The 18,453-nt window shown below is 45.1% G+C and overlaps 1 protein-coding gene across 6 annotated transcripts in view; it reads right to left on the bottom strand.

Annotated features, from left to right (window-relative positions):
• The window catches only part of MEIS2 (Meis homeobox 2), a 175,366-nt gene extending 158,186 nt beyond the window's left edge, over window positions 1–17,180 (bottom strand). Inside the window, exons 1-8 of one of the 6 annotated variants that reach the window (XM_087746629.1) lie at window positions 17,056–17,180; window positions 15,723–16,023; window positions 14,452–14,684; window positions 12,705–12,846; window positions 12,123–12,173; window positions 11,306–11,356; window positions 10,268–10,417; window positions 11–125 (exon numbers count right to left, since the gene is read on the bottom strand). In XM_087746629.1, the coding sequence (XP_087602755.1) occupies window positions 11–125; window positions 10,268–10,417; window positions 11,306–11,356; window positions 12,123–12,173; window positions 12,705–12,846; window positions 14,452–14,684; window positions 15,723–15,734 (754 nt within the window). In that variant the 5' untranslated portion in view covers window positions 15,735–16,023; window positions 17,056–17,180. Of the gene's footprint in view, window positions 1–10; window positions 126–10,267; window positions 10,418–11,305; window positions 11,357–12,122; window positions 12,174–12,704; window positions 12,847–14,451; window positions 14,685–15,248; window positions 15,644–15,722; window positions 16,629–17,055 lie in introns of those variants that run through there. The other 5 variants (XM_087746633.1, XM_087746628.1, XM_087746631.1 and 2 more) reach the window with 5 other exon arrangements.
• Window positions 17,181–18,453: the final 1,273 nt, after the last annotated feature.

Here is an 18,453-nt window from a genome sequence, read left to right as displayed (position 1 = left end):
GACCTTTTACCTTGCTCGCTGCTGTTGTCTCCGCTCTGGGAAGCATGGCCCCCACTGGAGGGCCCCGGTGTGCCTGCCGAGTGCGTTGAGGTTGCATCATCGTGGTCTCTCCAAGATGAAGGATTCTGGTGTCAGAGTGCCAAGGAATTTTTTCCACAGTTCCCATTCCAATAGCAAATGAAGAACAGAAAGAAAACCAGGAGAAGAGGGGAGGAGGGGGGGAAAAGTATACACATTAGCATTTGTGAAATGTGCCAAACACCAATACTGTTTGCACGGTGTAATAATTCTTCAGCAAAGACAAGCAGAGGAGGTACAAAGATTTACTTGTTAAAAAAAAGGACAGATATTTTTCTATTTTAAACTTTCCAAAGCATTGTCTGGATTTAATAGTTTGAATAGTACTGCAGAAGAATATTTAGGGAGAAAAAAAAAAAATCGGTTTCTTAATACAGGGGGGCAGGGAGGAGAGCATCAACCTGCAGTTTATGATACTAGGTGTTCACATTGGGATCAGGATAGTTGGTATGCAAACTATCTCCCCACACTTTGGTTTTGGAGACTGACTAGAGATGGGAGGGGAGAGGAAGAGGAGGGAAACTGTTTCAAGAAGTAGAGGAGAACATACATGGGAGAGGAGCATGTCCTCACACCCTACCCTCTCTCTCACCCATTTGAATGCTGGAAAAACTTCAAGCAAATGCAAAGTTGTGAGGGAAAAAGCAAGCTTCCTCTGAAAGACGTTATATACCAGGAAAGATGCTTCCTCACCCCCCCCCCCACCTTGATATGACACATTTCAAAAGACTTTCTAGATGTATCACTCTAACAGTTCGCTTACAAGTATTGTCAAGAATAACCGCCAGGTGATTATATAAAACAACACGTATAGTGATTTTTATGTAATTCTTTCTACATTACTATGCATAAAACACGACAAAAGGGAACACAGAAGACAGACATACGAAGTTTGCAAAACTTGGCTAAGTAAGACCTCAACTACTGTACTTTAGTCACATAATTCATGCAAGCTTTCTAATTTATTGAGTATTGGCTTTCCTGGAGCGAGGAGCTGCTATTTAAAAGGATAAGTGAGGAAAACTTAATGTTACAGTTTAGTGCTACTTTGTTGAGTGTATTCTCCTCCTGTCCTCCTCCCCTTTCCTGATCATTCCCAATACCCTGCTGTTGCTTAAAGGAAAACAGGAATTCTACTGTACAGGAAGAGCTTTATCAGCACCACATGAAGGCAGGCAAGAGATGGAATTTCCTCTGGCAGAAAAGGAGAGCAAGAACACATGAAACAGATCAGACCAGGGGCTGGACCTGCATTACTTGTCACCTGTATGTGACAACTTAAATCAAGCACATTATAATAATTCAACAACAAAACAAACAAAAAAATCCCCCCTCAAAAAAAAAAAAAAGAATATATTGCTTCTTAGGTTTGATTACATTTTAAGTCTCTGTTGTGAAATAACACCGGACTATTAAAGCACAAGGAGATCCTAAAAGCAGCAAGCGACAAGTTTAGATAAATTCTTTGAGCAGGACTGATTCTGACCTCATCTACCCTGACATGTAGTAGGAAAAAGTTCAACAAAAGTCAACTGATTTACCCATTGTAAAATTCAGTGTAAGTGTGATTGGAATCAGGTCCCAAAATATATATTGAAACATCTCAAAGTAATCTCCTAGCACTGATTAGTACCACATGCTCTATAGCAACGCAAAATAGAACTGCCAAATAACGGCTTGCTACAATACCCAGTAACATAAATCTAACGGGCCTGACCCAGATCGCAGCAGAGACAAAGGGAAGAGCCCACGACTTCAAAAGGCTCCCAGTAAAGCCCTAGGTGACCAAAGGGTAAGAAGGATCCAAATCCCCTTCACCTTACACAGACACACACATGCACCCCCGTATGTGGTTCCACGGCAGAAAGGTATGAGTAAAATCAGAAGACAGGCCAGGATCTGAAATTTGCCTAACCTATCACCGCAACAGACAGCACGACAGCACTTAGGGCACAAAACCACCACCCCCTCCAAAACCTAGAAGACTGATCTACTTTTCCTCACACAGAACAACAACAGGAAAAAAAAAAAAAAACAAAACATGAAACACCAAACAATAGTATTTTATATTCATTGAGGTTGTTGTATTAATTAGGTCTCAGAAATCACTATTAATACTGTAACCCCCCACAATTTCATTTAAAAAAAAAAAACAAACCACAAAACATTTTACCATCATTTCAGAGAGTCAGGTGGAAGGAAACACAAAAAGAAAGATGAGAAGTCTTGAAAGTTCAAGCAGCCCAGATGTTATTAAAAAAAACAAAAAAGTTGAAAATAAGGTTAGCAAAAAGTTCAGAGGGAAATAAAATGCAAAAACTGAGCAAGTTTCTTTACAGCCTGGATTAAAACACAGTTGTGCCTATGAGCTTCTCTTTTTATCTCTGAGTTAGGAAGCCACTCAAATAGCTTCAAGCTGAAGGCAAACAGCAGACAGGAGCTCTTCAGCCCTCTGCAGCCTCTTAGCGTCAGCTGTTTGCCGGAAGGTAATCAGATAAAGAGCTAGAAGAAATACATGAAAAAGGAAAGAAACAATAGCATAGCATGAGTTTAGCCCTCCAACAACATCAGGCTGGAACCTTCTTTTATAAAATGTAATAATTGCAACATGTTCACCTAGGCTAAACTTTTCAGGGAACACAGTGAGTTATGTTAATTTTATGCACTGCAGGCTCTCTTAAGCTGGCTGCTGTTGGAGCTCCTTATCACACATATGAAAATTACAATAATTAACTGGTAACACCTCAGCTATGTTTTAAGGCAAATGTCATCCCAAACCTATCATACAGTATTTCAAAAGCTAGACCGGCCTTTCTGTTTCAAAACCGTAACAATTTGGAAAGGATCACTGAATAAGACTTCCCGCAGCTGAAAGCACTTGCTGTCTCTACCAGGCTGAGTTGTTCTTGACCGCAGTTTGTAGATCCCATTTGGGAAAGACAGACTGTATTGATTGGGAACTCAATGTATTTCTTGTGACACAGTTTTCTTGAGGAAGCAAATTGGCAGAATTTTGTTGAAGGACAGAAATAATAAGATGGGATATTTACAAGACACGACAGTAGAATGTTGGAGGAATTCGAAAGAGAGGGAAATAGCTAGGCTTTATTATTATAAAAAATGACAAATAACTCTAGGGGTGGAGTTTACAGCCTCATAAAAAGGCAGCATTCTTTTGCTTTGGACTAAGATCATTGTACGTGTCAGTGAACTTCTCTTTTCTCCCCTAGACTGTTTCCAACTTTGCATCCCTCAAGAAAAACTTCTTGGCCAAGTGCCTAATCGTAAGTAGTTATTTTACGTATGTCTTCACAAAACCATGGGACCAAATGACACATCTAAAGTGTACTTCACTGGAAGCACTTCATCAGTATAGTTTAGGTACCTAAAGAGATCCTAATCTAAAGCCCGCTAACATTAATTGTGATTTTTCTATTAATTTCAATGAAATTTGTATTAAGCTATCACACTGTAAAAAAAAAAAAACAAAAACAACAAAAAAAACCAAACAGAAAAACAGACAGCTTTTGATAAATTACCCTAACTGTTAGCATGGCTTCTCCTATCTTCTTGCAAGTTTAGTAATATGATTTGCAGGAACACATAGAAGAGTGTGGATGATGTCTGCCAAAATGCAATTGCCTGTTTTGTGTACGTACTATAAAATTTTCACACACATATGACCTAAACCAATGCCAGGTACCATAGAAGGGAAACAGCACACATGTATCTATTCCCAGTAGTTTTAATAATTGGGAGTCAAATATGGTGCTCCTCTTGCTCTTACCTAATTGTGTTAAAGAGCAGTGTTACCAGGAGAAAAGCAGTGAATACTGAGTAGAGCACAATAGAAGGAGATGGAAAATAGATACAAGAAGCTAGGTCTCCAGGGGCAGTATTTTCTATTTGCTGGGCTACAGACTCGCAGCTGATAATGCAAGTTGTAATTAATATAAAAGCAGGAGACAATATGGGGAAAGCTTGTACTAGCAGGGCCACAGGAGATCACTCCGCTGCTATCCACTGTTTCTCATTTACACACATAGCCTTCCCTAGAAAACACAATTTTGCCAGTGTTTTTTCCCTTGAAAGTTAAAAAAAAAAATTATCTAGCACCACCACTGAATTTTGCTAAATCTAGAAAAGAACAACAGAAAGGACAAGAATCTCCTGGTATACAAAGCAAATTTGATGCGTTACTCTTTTGTCAATGCTGCAAATCTGGTGGAAACTGTAAGATTTTATAACTGCTACAGGATTTCTTGAACGGAGATATTGTAACAGAGAAATTTTATATAGGATAACCTTCTGTTGAATTGCAATTTGTACATTGTATGCTGAGAATTTCCACAGGGCAAAGTCTGGCTAATTTTTTGTGAGTGTACATAGTCCCGCTAGGGCTGATTCTGATCTCACACTGCTTTTTATGGTGATATTAAAGACTCAATTAACCATAAGGAATTTGCTTCTTATTTATAACTGGGAAGTAAAATCAATCAGGCCAGCCGATACCCATGTGAGTAAGCTGAGCAGGACTTGGCTCACAGACATTAACTGAAGTTTTAAGTATACAACTGTGACAGGATCAGGCCCTTATATTTTCTCAGATTAAATGGACAAAACCATTGATCTTGCAGGAACAAATGAAACACAACTTACGTTCATAGAAGAAACTACAACGGCTGTAGAGCTCGTTCTTTGTGAAGATGATTGGACTCAAATGTCTGGAGGTTGCTCTGGTAAATTAATTTTGCAAACACCAAACTGAACTGAACTACTGATACAGATGGCATTCCCCCCTCTCCCCCCCCCCAATACAAGCCAAATCCTGCTCGCCTTGTTCTTACAAGTAACACCTGTAAACACGGTGGAACGACTGATGTGATTGATACCACAGAAATCTGTATCTAGGTACCACCGTATATCGAAAGATGGTATACTATGCCAGACATAGAAACCTATACACACACATGCACATGTGTTTGTGTGTGCATCTGTGTCTGTCTGTGTTTTTTATGTATAAAGTTCAAGATGGTCTCTTAGAGACTGTTGTGGAACGCAGTAATAATAAACTTACTATATAAAGAAAGTTTAAATAAGTAAAAGAGCCATGAAAAGCTCTAATTTGACATGGTATGTATGTTTTCTAAAAAAGACTACTCCTGGTATTACTAAGGTTTATTTTCCTACAGATGCATACCTAATATGATAACGTTTTTGTGTCAGAATTACGCAATTTAAACAAAACACAGGGCGTCACGATCTATCAGATATTTGTGCATGTATGTGTACATATGTACAAGTTTTAATTCTTGTCCCTTGATTTTGCATTTGAGGAAAGTGTCAGGAGGAATTTTTGATACTCCTAGAAGATGGCAACGTTCTGAAAAGCTGCGTGCTTTATATTTTCCAATTAAGATTGAAATCAGACATGTAATCCACCTGTCAGCAAGGAACTGAGACTTGAAAAATCGGGGGTTTCTTGGTTTTTAAATTGTGCTTCTATGTCATTCTGCATGGCTACACTTCATCTAGACTGATAGACAACTCAAACCAAAGAGGGAACACCGGCATCAAACAGTGAAATACATTATCGGTTCAGTCCGAGAGAACCCAGTTTAAAATTAAAACACTCAAATTTGAGCTGTAGAATGCCTTTGCAGAGCACCTTGGCCCATCAAAAGGAGGAAATACACACCATTTTCTACAGTCCCGGAAAGTTCCTGATGCTCCTCCTTGCCCCTTCAGAATGCACAGGGCCTACCGTAACGTCCTAACTCTCAAGCCACATACTAGGAAATTTGGTTATTAAAGAAAAAGTTTGCCTTATTATTGCTGCAGTTTACTGAGTTTCCCTTCTGACACACTGCAAACAGAAAGGCCACCTTTGGGGTCTGATCCTGGCATACTCAAAACTCCCACTGAAGTTCATCAAAGTATGGCATACCTGGAGACTGCAACATCAGGCCCCCAATTACTTCTTCATTACTCAGTGAAATCTTACCTAAAGGTTTAATTATATAACTGGAACAGATATATATTACCCTATTTTTATTTGTTCTCATCTGCAAGATGTCAGGAATTTGCACAGACCGTTCTTTGAGAAGAAATATTAAAGAAATGTAAAATGTCTGGGTGTCCAAAAGTACAAAATAAAAGCATCTCCTCATTTGAGAGCTGAAAGGTTTAATATTCAGACTAATATTTCTCTTCTACAGCTAAGGCATCGGATTTCTAATCTGTCAACAGTCCTTTTATAAAAAAGAGACGTATGTATATTTCTATCCATTTTTAATTATATTTTATGAATGATGATCTGTATATTATTACCTCTCAGCTGCAAATTGACTAGAACATATAAACAAATATCAGAAAGACTGAGGCCCTGATCCTGCTCCCATGAAAGCCAGCGGAAGGAGAGCCATAAATTTCTACGGAAGAATTACTAGGCTTCAAAGTAGGTTTGTGCTAAAGGAAGAATTGTGTGGCACTAGGTGAAGCCAGGTACAAAAGAAATGTAATTAAAATACGAAATGTAATCATATGCTGGAAAAAAGTTTTAAAATCTCCAAATTTTACAAGCATTATGTTTTTCAGCTTTGAGTAGCTCGAAAGGAAAAAAAAAAAAAAAAAAAAAAAGATTTGTTGGCAATCTCAACAGATATTTTAGGCTGAACACAGAATGCAGGATAGGGCCCAGAATGTTTATATTGAACAATAATAAATTGTCTGTGCTGGGAAACTCAACTTGAACTGCAGCTGGCAAGGTTTCTTTCCTCTTTTCTTTTTTTTTTTTCCCCCCTAACTGATCTAGTTCAGCCAGGGCATAGCTGTAATTACCTTCTTCCCATCGACAGCTAATACCTCAGAGCAATAAAAAAATATGAGGGTGTTAAAAATTCAAACACTAATTATGGGCTGTTATATTTACTAAACACAGCAGAGTAATAACAAAAGTTTCAGCTTCTTGTGGCCAGCACTGCACTATTTGATCTACCAAGTCCCCGGACCCTTTACACTTACTGTATTACATAACAGTTAATAGCGCACTAAAATAAAATTCGATAAACACATTTACTACAAAACACGTATAGCACAACCGCTTACAGCTGTCTCCTTTTTCCAGCACAGGTATATCTCTGAAGGGTTCATTCCTTTGTTGATTTTGGTTTTGGTTTCCAATTAAGTTATATAAATAGTAGAGCAGTAGATTTTGAAAAGGGAAGCATGCGCTATTTGAGTACCCCATTTAAAGTCTTATGGTAAATATTGGCTAATCCTACAATTCTTTCTGTTACTTTCCCTCACTCTACGTTTTCAGGTCTAGCACAGGAATAAAAGTGAGAGCTGCCTTAGTTCCTAGTTCAGCACTGCCACTGTCACCGCTGCCACCCCTCGCATTCACATTAAACACACACAGTGTAGCTTTATACCACTTAATAAGAATAGAGGTGTATGGATTTTTGGGGTGTCAAGCAGCTGTCACAAACTGTCACCTCCACAAGAGAAACCTTGGCACACAACAAATTAAACTACACTTCTTTTTGGCTATCATTATTCATAGCCAATCAGTTGAAATGCTCCTAGTATTTCATGTGCAAATAAAACCATGAGGGGAAGACCCATGGATCAGAATAGTGGGCCAATACATAAAACAGAGGAAACAACATGCTGTCTCTGTCCTTGTGAAGTGGCTCATCATCACCCCTGCACCAACTTTCACCAAATGAGATCTAGCCTGAGGCTATGTATTAAATATGCATATCAAAGCAAATGAAAAAATAAACCTGGAGAGTCAAATTGGACAAATTTGCATGCTTGAACTACTACATTTTCAGGTAGATGCTCACAAATGATAGCTCGTTTTTTTGGTAGTCTTGCATGTTTATATTAGCCATTTTTTAAAGCTTTTCCTTCTTGATGAATAAAAGTGGATTTCTTCCTGCTGGAACCTTGTACAGTGCAAATACAAACGTGTACACACACGGTAGTTTGACTAAGCTATAAAAGAGTGTTAAAGTTTTGTTGGGAAAACAAGCTAATATACAAAAAAAAAAAAAAATCCAATAAGGAGACACATTTCCCAAAACGCATGAATAAAATGTAACTATGTGATACAACTCTTCATTTCCCAGTTGGTGTTCTGGTTGCACAAATTATTGCTTCCTTTCAAAACAAATAGCAGGGGGCTAAAGTAAAAATGTTATAGCTCAAATCTCCAGGAAATAAAGGGCTTTAAATTATAATACCCAATGAAGTGGTAAACCCTAACGGGTGCAAGATAAATGGATTGTCATATTTATTTGAGTTTGTTTTTGGGGCCACAAAAGCAAGAGGAGATTCTTCTTAGGGAAGATAATAGTTATCAAATTATCAAAATGCTAACCCCCTCCACCTCTGTCCTATCATTGTGTGTGAATTTAAATATTATAATGGAGCACTGCAAATTGGCTTCAGCATTCGCCATCTGCCAGAACCCTAAACAGGCTAGTTTATCTAATCTCTTCAATATAAACATAAGCATGCTCCATTTCTACACTTCCACTTGAAACACACTCTTGTAAAGAAACTGTACTGGAGAAACGTACTTTTTTTTCCTGCTGCTCTGAATCATACACAATGACCCCATATCTTTCAGGTTGCCACTCATTTCAATTTCTTTTCTAGTACTCTCCCAGAATACTTATGCACACGAATTTAGGGTTGTAAAATGTCATAAAACAAATATTTTTGAAACAGTGTCATGCCTCATAGAGTTTATTATCTACGTGTGAGAGAGCTGATAAGCAGAGAAACTTTCAGGAACCTCTGCGTACATTTTTTTCTCTCTCAAAATAATAGATTTAAATTGTAAGACATCACAAAAACCTTGTCCTGCAATGTTTACCGAATACAAATGAGAAAATGAAAGCTAAGGCTTGGGTCCAAAAATATTTCCCGGGCTCTGGAACTAAGCCGTGCCAGAAGGGGGGCATTTAGAAGAATTTATTATTATTTTATCTCCCAATTCAGCTTCAGTCCAAGTCTAATGTAATTATCAAATACACACACAAACAACATGTTTTCAAAGGAAACAAAAGCTCCTAGAAAGCTCATTCTCCCTGGGCTTGCAGCTACTCTTCTTAACACACTGGGAAGTAAAGGCAGGCGCCTGTGCAGAAAGCACGGTTAACTTCACACCGGGTGTTAATTTAATATTTCAACCGCTAAAATATTAGACTGTATCATTTAGATCATGAGTTCAATTGAATCTAAAACTGTGTAAACCCCTTTTCCCCCCAGGGATGCGTTCCTATAAATAAACTAGAGTTCACACCCACTCTTTTTAACCAGAGCTATTCCTTCCCCTTTCTGCGGTACCAGCTGCAATCTTTCCCTCCACATCCCGAAGCCTCTCCGCGTCTGCATCTTTTGAAGGATCACAGGAGCCGCTCCAAAACCCGGAAAAACAAAGGCACTCTCCTCCCCACGCACACCAACGTTCAGTCCTACACACACAGCACTAATTCACCAACTCCCAAAGTGTTAAAATCAACCGCTAACCTACGGTTACTCAATCATCATTCTCTCCAGCTTTCTGTAATACATTGTTAATAATTGCTTCATCAAGGTTACTGTCTTTTATTATGAAGATGCTTCAGGCGTTTGGCAATAAGTCCATATTCTGACAATAAGTTGCTATAAAGCACAAGCATTGGAAACTCTAATGTGCTAACCCTTTTTTTTTAATGCAATGTAGTATTGCCAATAATTCTCATCACTTGTCATCCCCACCAGAGGGGAGGGGGGAGCAAATCAGCAAACTTTCTCCCTAACTTTCTTGTCTCTGTTTCCTTGCTTTGCTGCATTGATTACAGAGTTGGCAAAGAAGAAGAGAAAGCACCGATCCCCACATCAAACCGACAGTTTGCCAGCTCTCCAAGCCGCCCAGACCAGGAAACTTTACAAACCCTTGCAAACCTGCTGCTTTACAGTTGGAAACAGAAGGAACCTTTTGCATTCCTACAACTTTACAAAGCGAGAGGGAAGAAAGTGTAAAGATGGGATCCGAGCTTGCAAGACGTTCAAGCAGTAGTAACAATAATAATAATAATCATAGACAACAGCAGCAAAACAATGAAATCGGGGACAGGTCCCCTAGGCAGGTTGAAGTCTTAAAAAGTGCCACAAAGAAATCAGAAGGACTTACATGGTCGGCTAAATTTGTGGAAGATCCTGAGAGTTCTTCATGGTCTGATTTGGAGCTGCCATCCCTTTCATCAATAACGAGATCTATTGGCATTTTTCCTTTCAAACAACTAATGTACCGATGGCAGAAATTATCGCACAATTCATGAACCTGAAAACAGTAACAAGAATAATAGTATCAATAATGGCAAAATATCGGATTGCAACTTTTTTTTTTTTTTTTGGTAGCAAGAACAACCCTCTGATCTACTCCACAAGTAACTCTAATTAAGGGGCACAATAGTTGAAGGCAAGGAAACAATAGAGAAATTGTTGCAGCACATATTATTCTCTAGAGACTTGCCGCAGCAACAAGTTAGAGAGAGAGAGAGAGATAGTGGGCTCGGTCTGGTGTGCAGAGGAAAACCCGATGTGGTGATAACATCAGAACACTGGGAGCTGGACCCAGGCGGTATCTCTGGAGCATACACAGCCCAGACAGGTACAACTAGTCACTCGGGACGGGGTCGGTTTAAACCGGGGCTAAAAAAAGGTCTCTGTGGCCGGCAGCAGTAAAACGAAGCTGCTCGCTGAGGCTGTGGGAAGCGCCGCTCTCGTCCCAGGGCACAGCCCCCTCCCCACGCCGCGCAGGGCCCCCTGCCTCTCCCAAACATTTCGTGCTTGCTTGGGGTTAATACGCCTGCCAGAGCTGCAGAAAGGCAGGAGGGCTTTCATTTCGCTTTTTGTTCAACATGTTATTTCCGAGTCAGGGAAAGAGCTGCTACTGAGGGAAGGGGTAAGAAGGATGGAAGGCGTTTAATAATATGAAATAGGGAAAATACACTGGAAAAAAAAAAAACAAAAAACGCCGGGCTGGGCTGGCCATGGCTGTCGGGTGTCACATGCTCTGATGGCACAGGTTACAGCATCACCCTGCGTTTCCCCTGTCTCTCTGGCCGTGTTTACAAGTCATCCCAAATAGTCGCGGGGAGGGGGGAATGGGGGACAGGGGGGACAGGGAGGGAATGGCTTGCCCCCCGCCCGCCTCCGTGGCTCTTACCTTTTCTAATTCCAAAAGGTGAAACCTTAGTACTTGTATTGCTTGGATCATCTGCAAGAAAGTTTTAAGCAGGGGGTTACGTGGGAGACAGGAGCACGGGGGCTGTGCAGAGGTGCGAGCCCGAGTGGGCGAGGGAGAGAAGGGGATTGTCAGGGCGCGCAGTCATTACCCAGGATTTTAGCTCATTGGTCACGCTCGAACAATTTTGATCGACTTTAACCTAAGCAGCTGATTTCTATCATATTTATTCCAGGGGCCGTGATTAGTGCTTTATTACCGCGATCTTGGAGAAAACCTCTTCCTCTTCTCCTCGCTCCCTCTCAACACCCCGGCCCTCATCTCTGAGGGTCCGCAGAGGAGTCAAACACACACTCCCACCCCCCCCACCGCCCGCAGGAGAAAGGGGGGGGGGGGAGAGAATGAATAGTTTGGCATCTTCTTTACAAGCGGATTTAGGCACTTTGAATATTGAAATCGTTCACATTAGCAAAAGAATTACGTTAGAAATCTCCAGCTCTCTCTTCTTAAGCAGTTATTTCCTTCACTTTAGCTTCCCGTGGCTTTCAAACACAGCTTTGCAATGCATCGGGGCTCGAGAGTTTGCCCTGGCTCACTTTAAAAGTGCAGCTCTCGGACGGGTCTTGACGGTAGCTTTCCAGCCCGCCGGCTCTCCCCCTCCCCTGCCCGCCCGGCCTGGGTGCCCGGGCCGCCAGCCGCTGCCCCGCCGGCTCGGACGGCGGAGGGCGCTTGCCGGCAGCTGGCGGTGGGGTGGGGAAGGGCGGGAGGGGAGCGGGGCAGCGGGGTGAGCAGGCCTTACCAAATTGTCCAATTCTGGATTTGAAGAAAAAAGTGGTTTTTCAGCGCGGACCTGCGAGAAGAAGGAAAAGCGGCGTGAATTGCAGCTTCTCTCCTCAGCCCTGCAACCGAATCACTCGAAGGGGGGGAAAAGACCCCTGTGACCAAACCGGCCGGTACAGGTCAGACCAAAATCCGGCCGGACGCCCCGGAGTCACCCGTGCTGCGAGCAGGAGCCTGCTCCGCTCCCGCTAGCCCAGCGCCGAGCCGGCCGCCCTTGCCACAGGAGCCCTCTCTTTTTGATCTCCGGCCTTTCCCCCGCTCCCTCTGCCTCAGCGCCCGGCCACAGTCACATTTCCCTTTCATGAATGCGGGAGGGCGAGGGCCGGGAGCCTCGGCCCGGCAGCGCGGAGGGGCCGCGGGCGGAGGAGGGTCGGGGCCAGCCGGGCCGGCAGCGCGCACCCCCGCCGCTCCTCCCGCCCCCCCGGCGGCCGGGGCCGGGGTGCGGGGGGGGCGAGGGGGGCTGCCCCCTGCCAGCGCCCGGCCGTGTGGGCCGAGGAGGTGGCGGGAGTGCGGGGAAGGGCCGGGGGGAGAGGTGCCGGACCTGTTTGGCGAAGACGGCGATGTCCTCGTTGAAGGAGTCGGAGGAGCAGACGTCCCCGCCGGCCACGCCGGGCTCCCGGGGCGTGCAGGTCGCCAGCTCGCACTTCTCAAAGACCAGAGCTAAGAGGGGGAACAACGGGTGCCTACCGGGCAGTGGCACACAAAGAGAGGGGAGGGGGTGGGGGAGAGGGGGAAAGAAGAGCTCTAATCAACAAGTATTTTTTTTTTCAATGCACGGACACACAGACACTGACACACGGACACAGCCACGCTCCGCAGCCTCGCGGTATTGCTTTGGGCAAAGCAGGGGAGAGCAAAATTTTGAAATAAAAATGTGGGTTTTTGGTGTTGTGGTGTGTTTTTGGTTTGTTTTTTTTTTCTTTTTCCTTTTGAAATTGAATTGCATCCCCCGTGCAGTCCCCACAGACGAGGACAAAAGTGACCTCCCCTCCAAACGCACAAGGCACCAAACACGCTCACGCAGGCAGCAGCTCAGCTGGGAATCTTACACTTTTCGCCACAGCTTAAAATAACGCGAAACCTGGAAGATCCCATCCCTACCCTCCAGCTATGACCTGAAATGAGAAGCACGGCTAGGCAAACTGCAAACTACTTAATACGTAATTTTATTTTTCAAGGGGCCTGCTAACAAAAATGTGGTGAAGTTTCCTGGCTTAGGAAGCACACCCAAGTAAAATACCAGCTGTCCAGATAAGTGAGCTGGGGAGGGGGCGGAGGGAGGCAGCACTTCGCGAAATATTTTCCCATAGTTGGTGTAGTCAGAAAAAAAAAATATTTTATCTGCGTGCTAAGTAGTAAGCATGCATTTGTCTCTTTTCCCCTTCGGTGCCTGATCAAGGCCCCACACTCTGTCATAGATGTTACTATCGCTCCTTTTAGGATCATTTAGTATTTTTTTCTAAAAGGCATGGAAGGGAATCGGTGTCATTCCCCCCAAGCAATGCCCTGGCACGGGCTTGAGTTCTGTTGGGTCCGTGCTTCTTTTTTCCTCACGTTCTTTCTTTCCTAAATAGAAAACTCAGCTCAGTGCCCCCGGTGTATTTATTTCTTCTGTTTCAGGGAAGAGCTGCTTGCGAGAAGCGAATCCCTTTTATTCTTACTACCTTCCGCGATGCGAATAGCTCTTTATTTACAGTGTTGGAAGAGTGTTGTTATGGCACGAAGGAGAACACCAGAACAACACTTCTCCGACTAAAATCCAGAGCAACGAGAGCCACCTCTCCTGTCTGAACTCCTAACTGGGGCCTTTCCGAGAAAGACAAAAAACCCACGGGGAAAAAAAAAGAAAAGGGGGAAATAAGAAGACAAAATCAAAAAGAAAAAAAGCGAGGCGAGGCAAGGCAACACCACCTCCCCCCAGTCCAGCCTCTCTCCCCGAGAGGTCTGTTTTTCCAGGACCCGTTTCCCGCGGGTGCTGGCACCTCAGCTGGGAGCCAGGCTGGGACTGCACTCGCCCCGAAACCGCCAGCAGTGGCGGTGGCAGTGCCACCGCGCGGGTCTCCCTCCGGAGCGGGCGGCTGGGGGCTCCCCTGCCGCCGCCCTCCCGCCGGGCCCGCCGGGGCTTCCCCCCGCCCCGCTCCGGGGCTCGGCTGGCCGCTGCCGCCGCCCGCCACCGCGGCCCCGCGGGAGCCCCCGCCGCCCGCCCGCCCCGCTCCTGCCCTCGCCGCTCCGCGGGCACCGGCGCTGCCGAGCCGGGCCATGGCGCCGGGCGGCCCGGCGGCACCTACCCGTAGATCGCATCCTTGTCCCGCTTCAGGGCGTCGTTGACAGCGGAGCCCATGCTGGCCGGCATGACATTGGGGTGCGGGGCGTGGGCGCCGTAGTGCTGTCCGGCGTGGAGCGGCGGCCCATGGTTGAGGTGGTGCACCGGGGGGATCGGCCGGGGGGCGTGGGGGTCCCCGTACATGGACGCCGGCACCCCTACTCCGTCCATCCCGCCGTAGTGGGGGAGCTCATCGTACTGTCAAAAAACGGGCCGGAAGAGAAGAAAGAAAGAGAAAGAGGGGAAGAGAGAGAGAGAGAGAGAGAGAGAGGAATAAAAAAACAAACAAACAACAACAACAAAAGTCAGAGGAGAGTAAAGCACCCGGACAGACACAAACAGAGCAAAACAAAACAAGAACAGCCACAACAGAGAGAGAAATGTGCAAAATGAAAATCAACTGGGATCGGGAGCAGAGGCTGGAGAGGCTGAGGGAGGAGTGGGGGTGCGGGGAGAGGTAAGGGGGGAAAGTGTGTGAGTGTGTGTGTGCCTGCCTGTGCGTGCGGGGGGAGATGGTCCTCTTCAGCACGGGCAGGAGGAACCCTAACGAGGAAACGGGGATGAAAAGGAAGGAAACGGAGGAGAGAAACTAGAGTTACTCTGCGTTAGAAAGGAAGGACAAAAAAATAAAATATAACTGAATAAACAAGCAGAATCAAAAGCAACTATATAAATAAATCAACACTGGGAAGGAGAGAGGAAAGGTAGGGTGCATTGGGGGGGGGGGGGGGGAGATAAAGGGGGAAATAATCTGAAAGTTACCAGAAACATTATTTAGTAGCAATTCCCCTTGTCCTTGTCAAAGCCAGAGACAAAAAAAAAAAAAAAAAAAGCAGCTATATGTGTATACATATATATACGTTCGTATATACACAGACACACATATGTATTTCTTAGTCTTTCCTAGGCAGCGGCAGTAACGGCGGCGGCAGCAGCAGCAGCAGCAGCAGCAGCAGCAAGCTTTCCCCTGTGAAACCCGTGCTACTGAGCAGGCAGAGAGCAGGGAAATCGCGCTGCTGGGGGAAAAGCTAGAGAGGAAAAAAGCGTGGAACAATTGCAGAGAGAGACACACACAGAGAGACACTCACGCACACACACAAAAAGCTAGTGAATAATTTTTGCTGCTATTTTTTAATAGTGGCCGCCATCATCAGCAGCAACAGAGGAGAGCAAATCGGACAGGCCCCTCTTAAGAGAGGATTTATATATAGGTAAGTGTTGGAGATTTAAACCTACCCTTTGCGCCATCAGTCTGCGCTCCAATAAACTCCTGGATGTGTCGTATATTTAATATCCCAGTCCAGCAAAGAAAGTGATTTAGAGTGAAGAAGATTCCTTTTTTTTTTTTTTTTGCAACCCACTTATAGACTTCTCCTATCCTCCAATATGGGTAAATAATAATAATAACAACAACAATAACAACAACAATAGTATATAAAAAACAGTCAAGAACCACGATGAGTTTCTGTGTTTTCTTCTTTTTTCTCTCTCTTTCTCTCTTTCCTTTTTCTCTCTCTCTTTTTCCTTTTTTCTTTCTCTACGCAAAAAAAAAAAAAAAAAAAAAAAAATTGTCAAGCCCCCAAACTGAAGGTTACGATCGGCCCGTCAGCAACCCACATGTAACCAAACTGTCGTGTCTCATGGCTTTTTGCCACTCCAGCTGTCAATCAAAGCCAGGGAATGTCAAGGTAGTGAATGAATGATGGTTGATGATGATGAAGAAGAGAGGAGGAATCTTTTTAACCCCGGTTTCTTCTTCCAGTAACTCCGCGCTCGGGTTTTGCCTTTTAGGATCGCTATAGGGTCGTTTTGGTTTTTTTTTTTTTTAAGTACTGTGAAGGGGGGTGGGGAAAGATGCGAAGAAAAATTGAATAGTTTGCAAAGCCTGGACTTCCCCCTCTCTCCTTTTTTTTTTTTGTTTTTTTTTTTTTTTTTTTCCTCCCGGTAGGTATTTTGTCTCCCTCTCTCCCTCGCTCTCTGAGATGAGTGAGTGTCAGTAAGTGTTGGCAGGTTGGCTGCTGGCTGCCTTATAGAAGAGGCTCAGTTTTGCAGCGCTGATCGGCGGGAGAATGAAGTGACGGAACCCGGAAGTAGTGGTGGCCATAGCCAGTCCTGCAGCGCGGCGGCGGCGGCGGCGGGGAGCGGCGGCGGCGGCGGGGAGCAGCGGCGGGGAGCGGCGGCGGCGGCGGCGGCGGCGGGGAGCGGCGGCGGGGCGCGGGGCGCGGGGCGGCGGGGCCCCCCGGCCGGCAGAGCGCCGGTGATGCGCAGCGCGCCGGCAGGGCGGCCGCGGCGCGGCGCGGGGGGAGCCGCGCAGCAGCCCCTGCCCCGAGCGAAGCAACGCGTGTAGGAAGGAGCGAGCGAGCGTGCGAGAGAGAGGGAGGGAGGGAGGGGAGCGAGGGAGGGAGGGAGGGAGCGAGGGAGGGAGGGAGGCAGGGGAGGAAGGACAGGGAGAGTGCGTGTGTGCGAGAGGGGGGAGAGGCAGGGGAAAACTGCGGAGAGCGAGAAGAAAAGTGCGATAGAAGCCCAGCCCCGGGTTGGTTTGCGCTAGATTATTTTCGCAACAAAATACCTTCCGAGTAACCGCGATGGGTAGCCTCTGGTTTACGCGCGGAATTCTTTATTTAAGTCGCCGGCTATCGCCGTCGCCGCGAGCGGTACGCGGTACGCGCGTCCGGGGGCACGGAGAGCTACGGGGCACGGGGGGGCCGCGCAAAGTTGATCTTCCCCGGGAAGCGAGGCGGCTCCGGCCAAGCCTCCGCCAGCCTGTTCTCCGCAAGCGTGGTGCCTTTCCTCTGACAATTCATTGTGCTTTTCTAAAAATTAATTTTCCAGGGCATGAAGAGAACGCCTCGTTCAAACCCTGTTTGGCACCGCTCTTCATTAAGTGATCGCTGCTATCAAGCACGCTGTGGATGTCTTGGGGGGAGAGGCGGGGGGGGGAGAGGGGGAAATCCCTTTTAGTTTTGCGATTAAGCTGCCAGGCTTTGAAAAGGGCTTAAAAACAAAGTCATGCTCAGCCTTTTGTAGGAGAGATCCAGATGTTATGTAGATTTTTTGTTTGCATGTTCGTTTTGAGCGGATCCGGCGGTGAGCGCTGTATTTACGAGTGTATGCTGCTGGACTTTGCCGTATATCGACGTTGCGCTTGTGGAATGTATGCTGAAGTATTAGCTCGGTAATGCCTTCTAATGGTAGTGCTAATTACGGTGGGGTTATTTAGCAAATTAAGGGAGACGGTGCACCCCCCACCCCTGAGCACCAAATGAACTTTTCCAAACGCACACGCACACGCACACACACACGCGTTAATTTTGGTGTGTTGCTCTCGCCCAATCACTTCGCTGGAGCTCAAACATGCCTTACCTCAGAGCAGTCAATTACCAAAGCTACCCGGGATCATCAATCATGGGGGATGCTTGAAGTTTAGGGGAGGAGCGATGGTCAAACTATCGATTGCTGCAGTTTTGTCCTCCCCAACCCCCCACCCTCGTTCACGGTCCCCTGCACATAAAATCTAAACCAGACTATCCCGTTAATAGTGGGATTTATCAATGATTATGTACCCGGTTGTGAATGTGGCCTCATACATAGACGGCTTTTAAAAATACACGGCAGAAAAATATTGTTTATTCAGCTAGGTTTTGCTTTGCTTTGCTTTGCTTTGCTTTGCTTTGCTTTGCTTTCGTGATGATGACGATGATTTTAAGATTTTTCTTTTTTTTTTTTTTTTTTTTTGTTAAACTTTAGGAAAATGACTCAAGGGGTAGTTACAGATATTTGGCCTGATTTTAATAGGCGTAGGGAATGAGCTCCAGAGGTCAATAAACCCCTCCAAAATGATGAATGATTGAGTACCTGTGATGATGATAGTGATTACCGGAGCAATTAAACAGTTTGATTAAATGAGCCATCATAACAATGATGTCTGCGGGAAATCAGCCCTCACATATAAAGAAAGATAGTGTGG

The sequence above is a fragment of the Nipponia nippon genome, unplaced genomic scaffold (assembly GCF_047370975.1).
Source record: "Nipponia nippon isolate SJK-2023a ecotype South Korea unplaced genomic scaffold, ASM4737097v1 scaffold_10, whole genome shotgun sequence".
Lineage (NCBI taxonomy): Eukaryota > Metazoa > Chordata > Aves > Pelecaniformes > Threskiornithidae > Nipponia > Nipponia nippon.
This window is presented reverse-complemented; position numbering and strand designations above follow the sequence as displayed.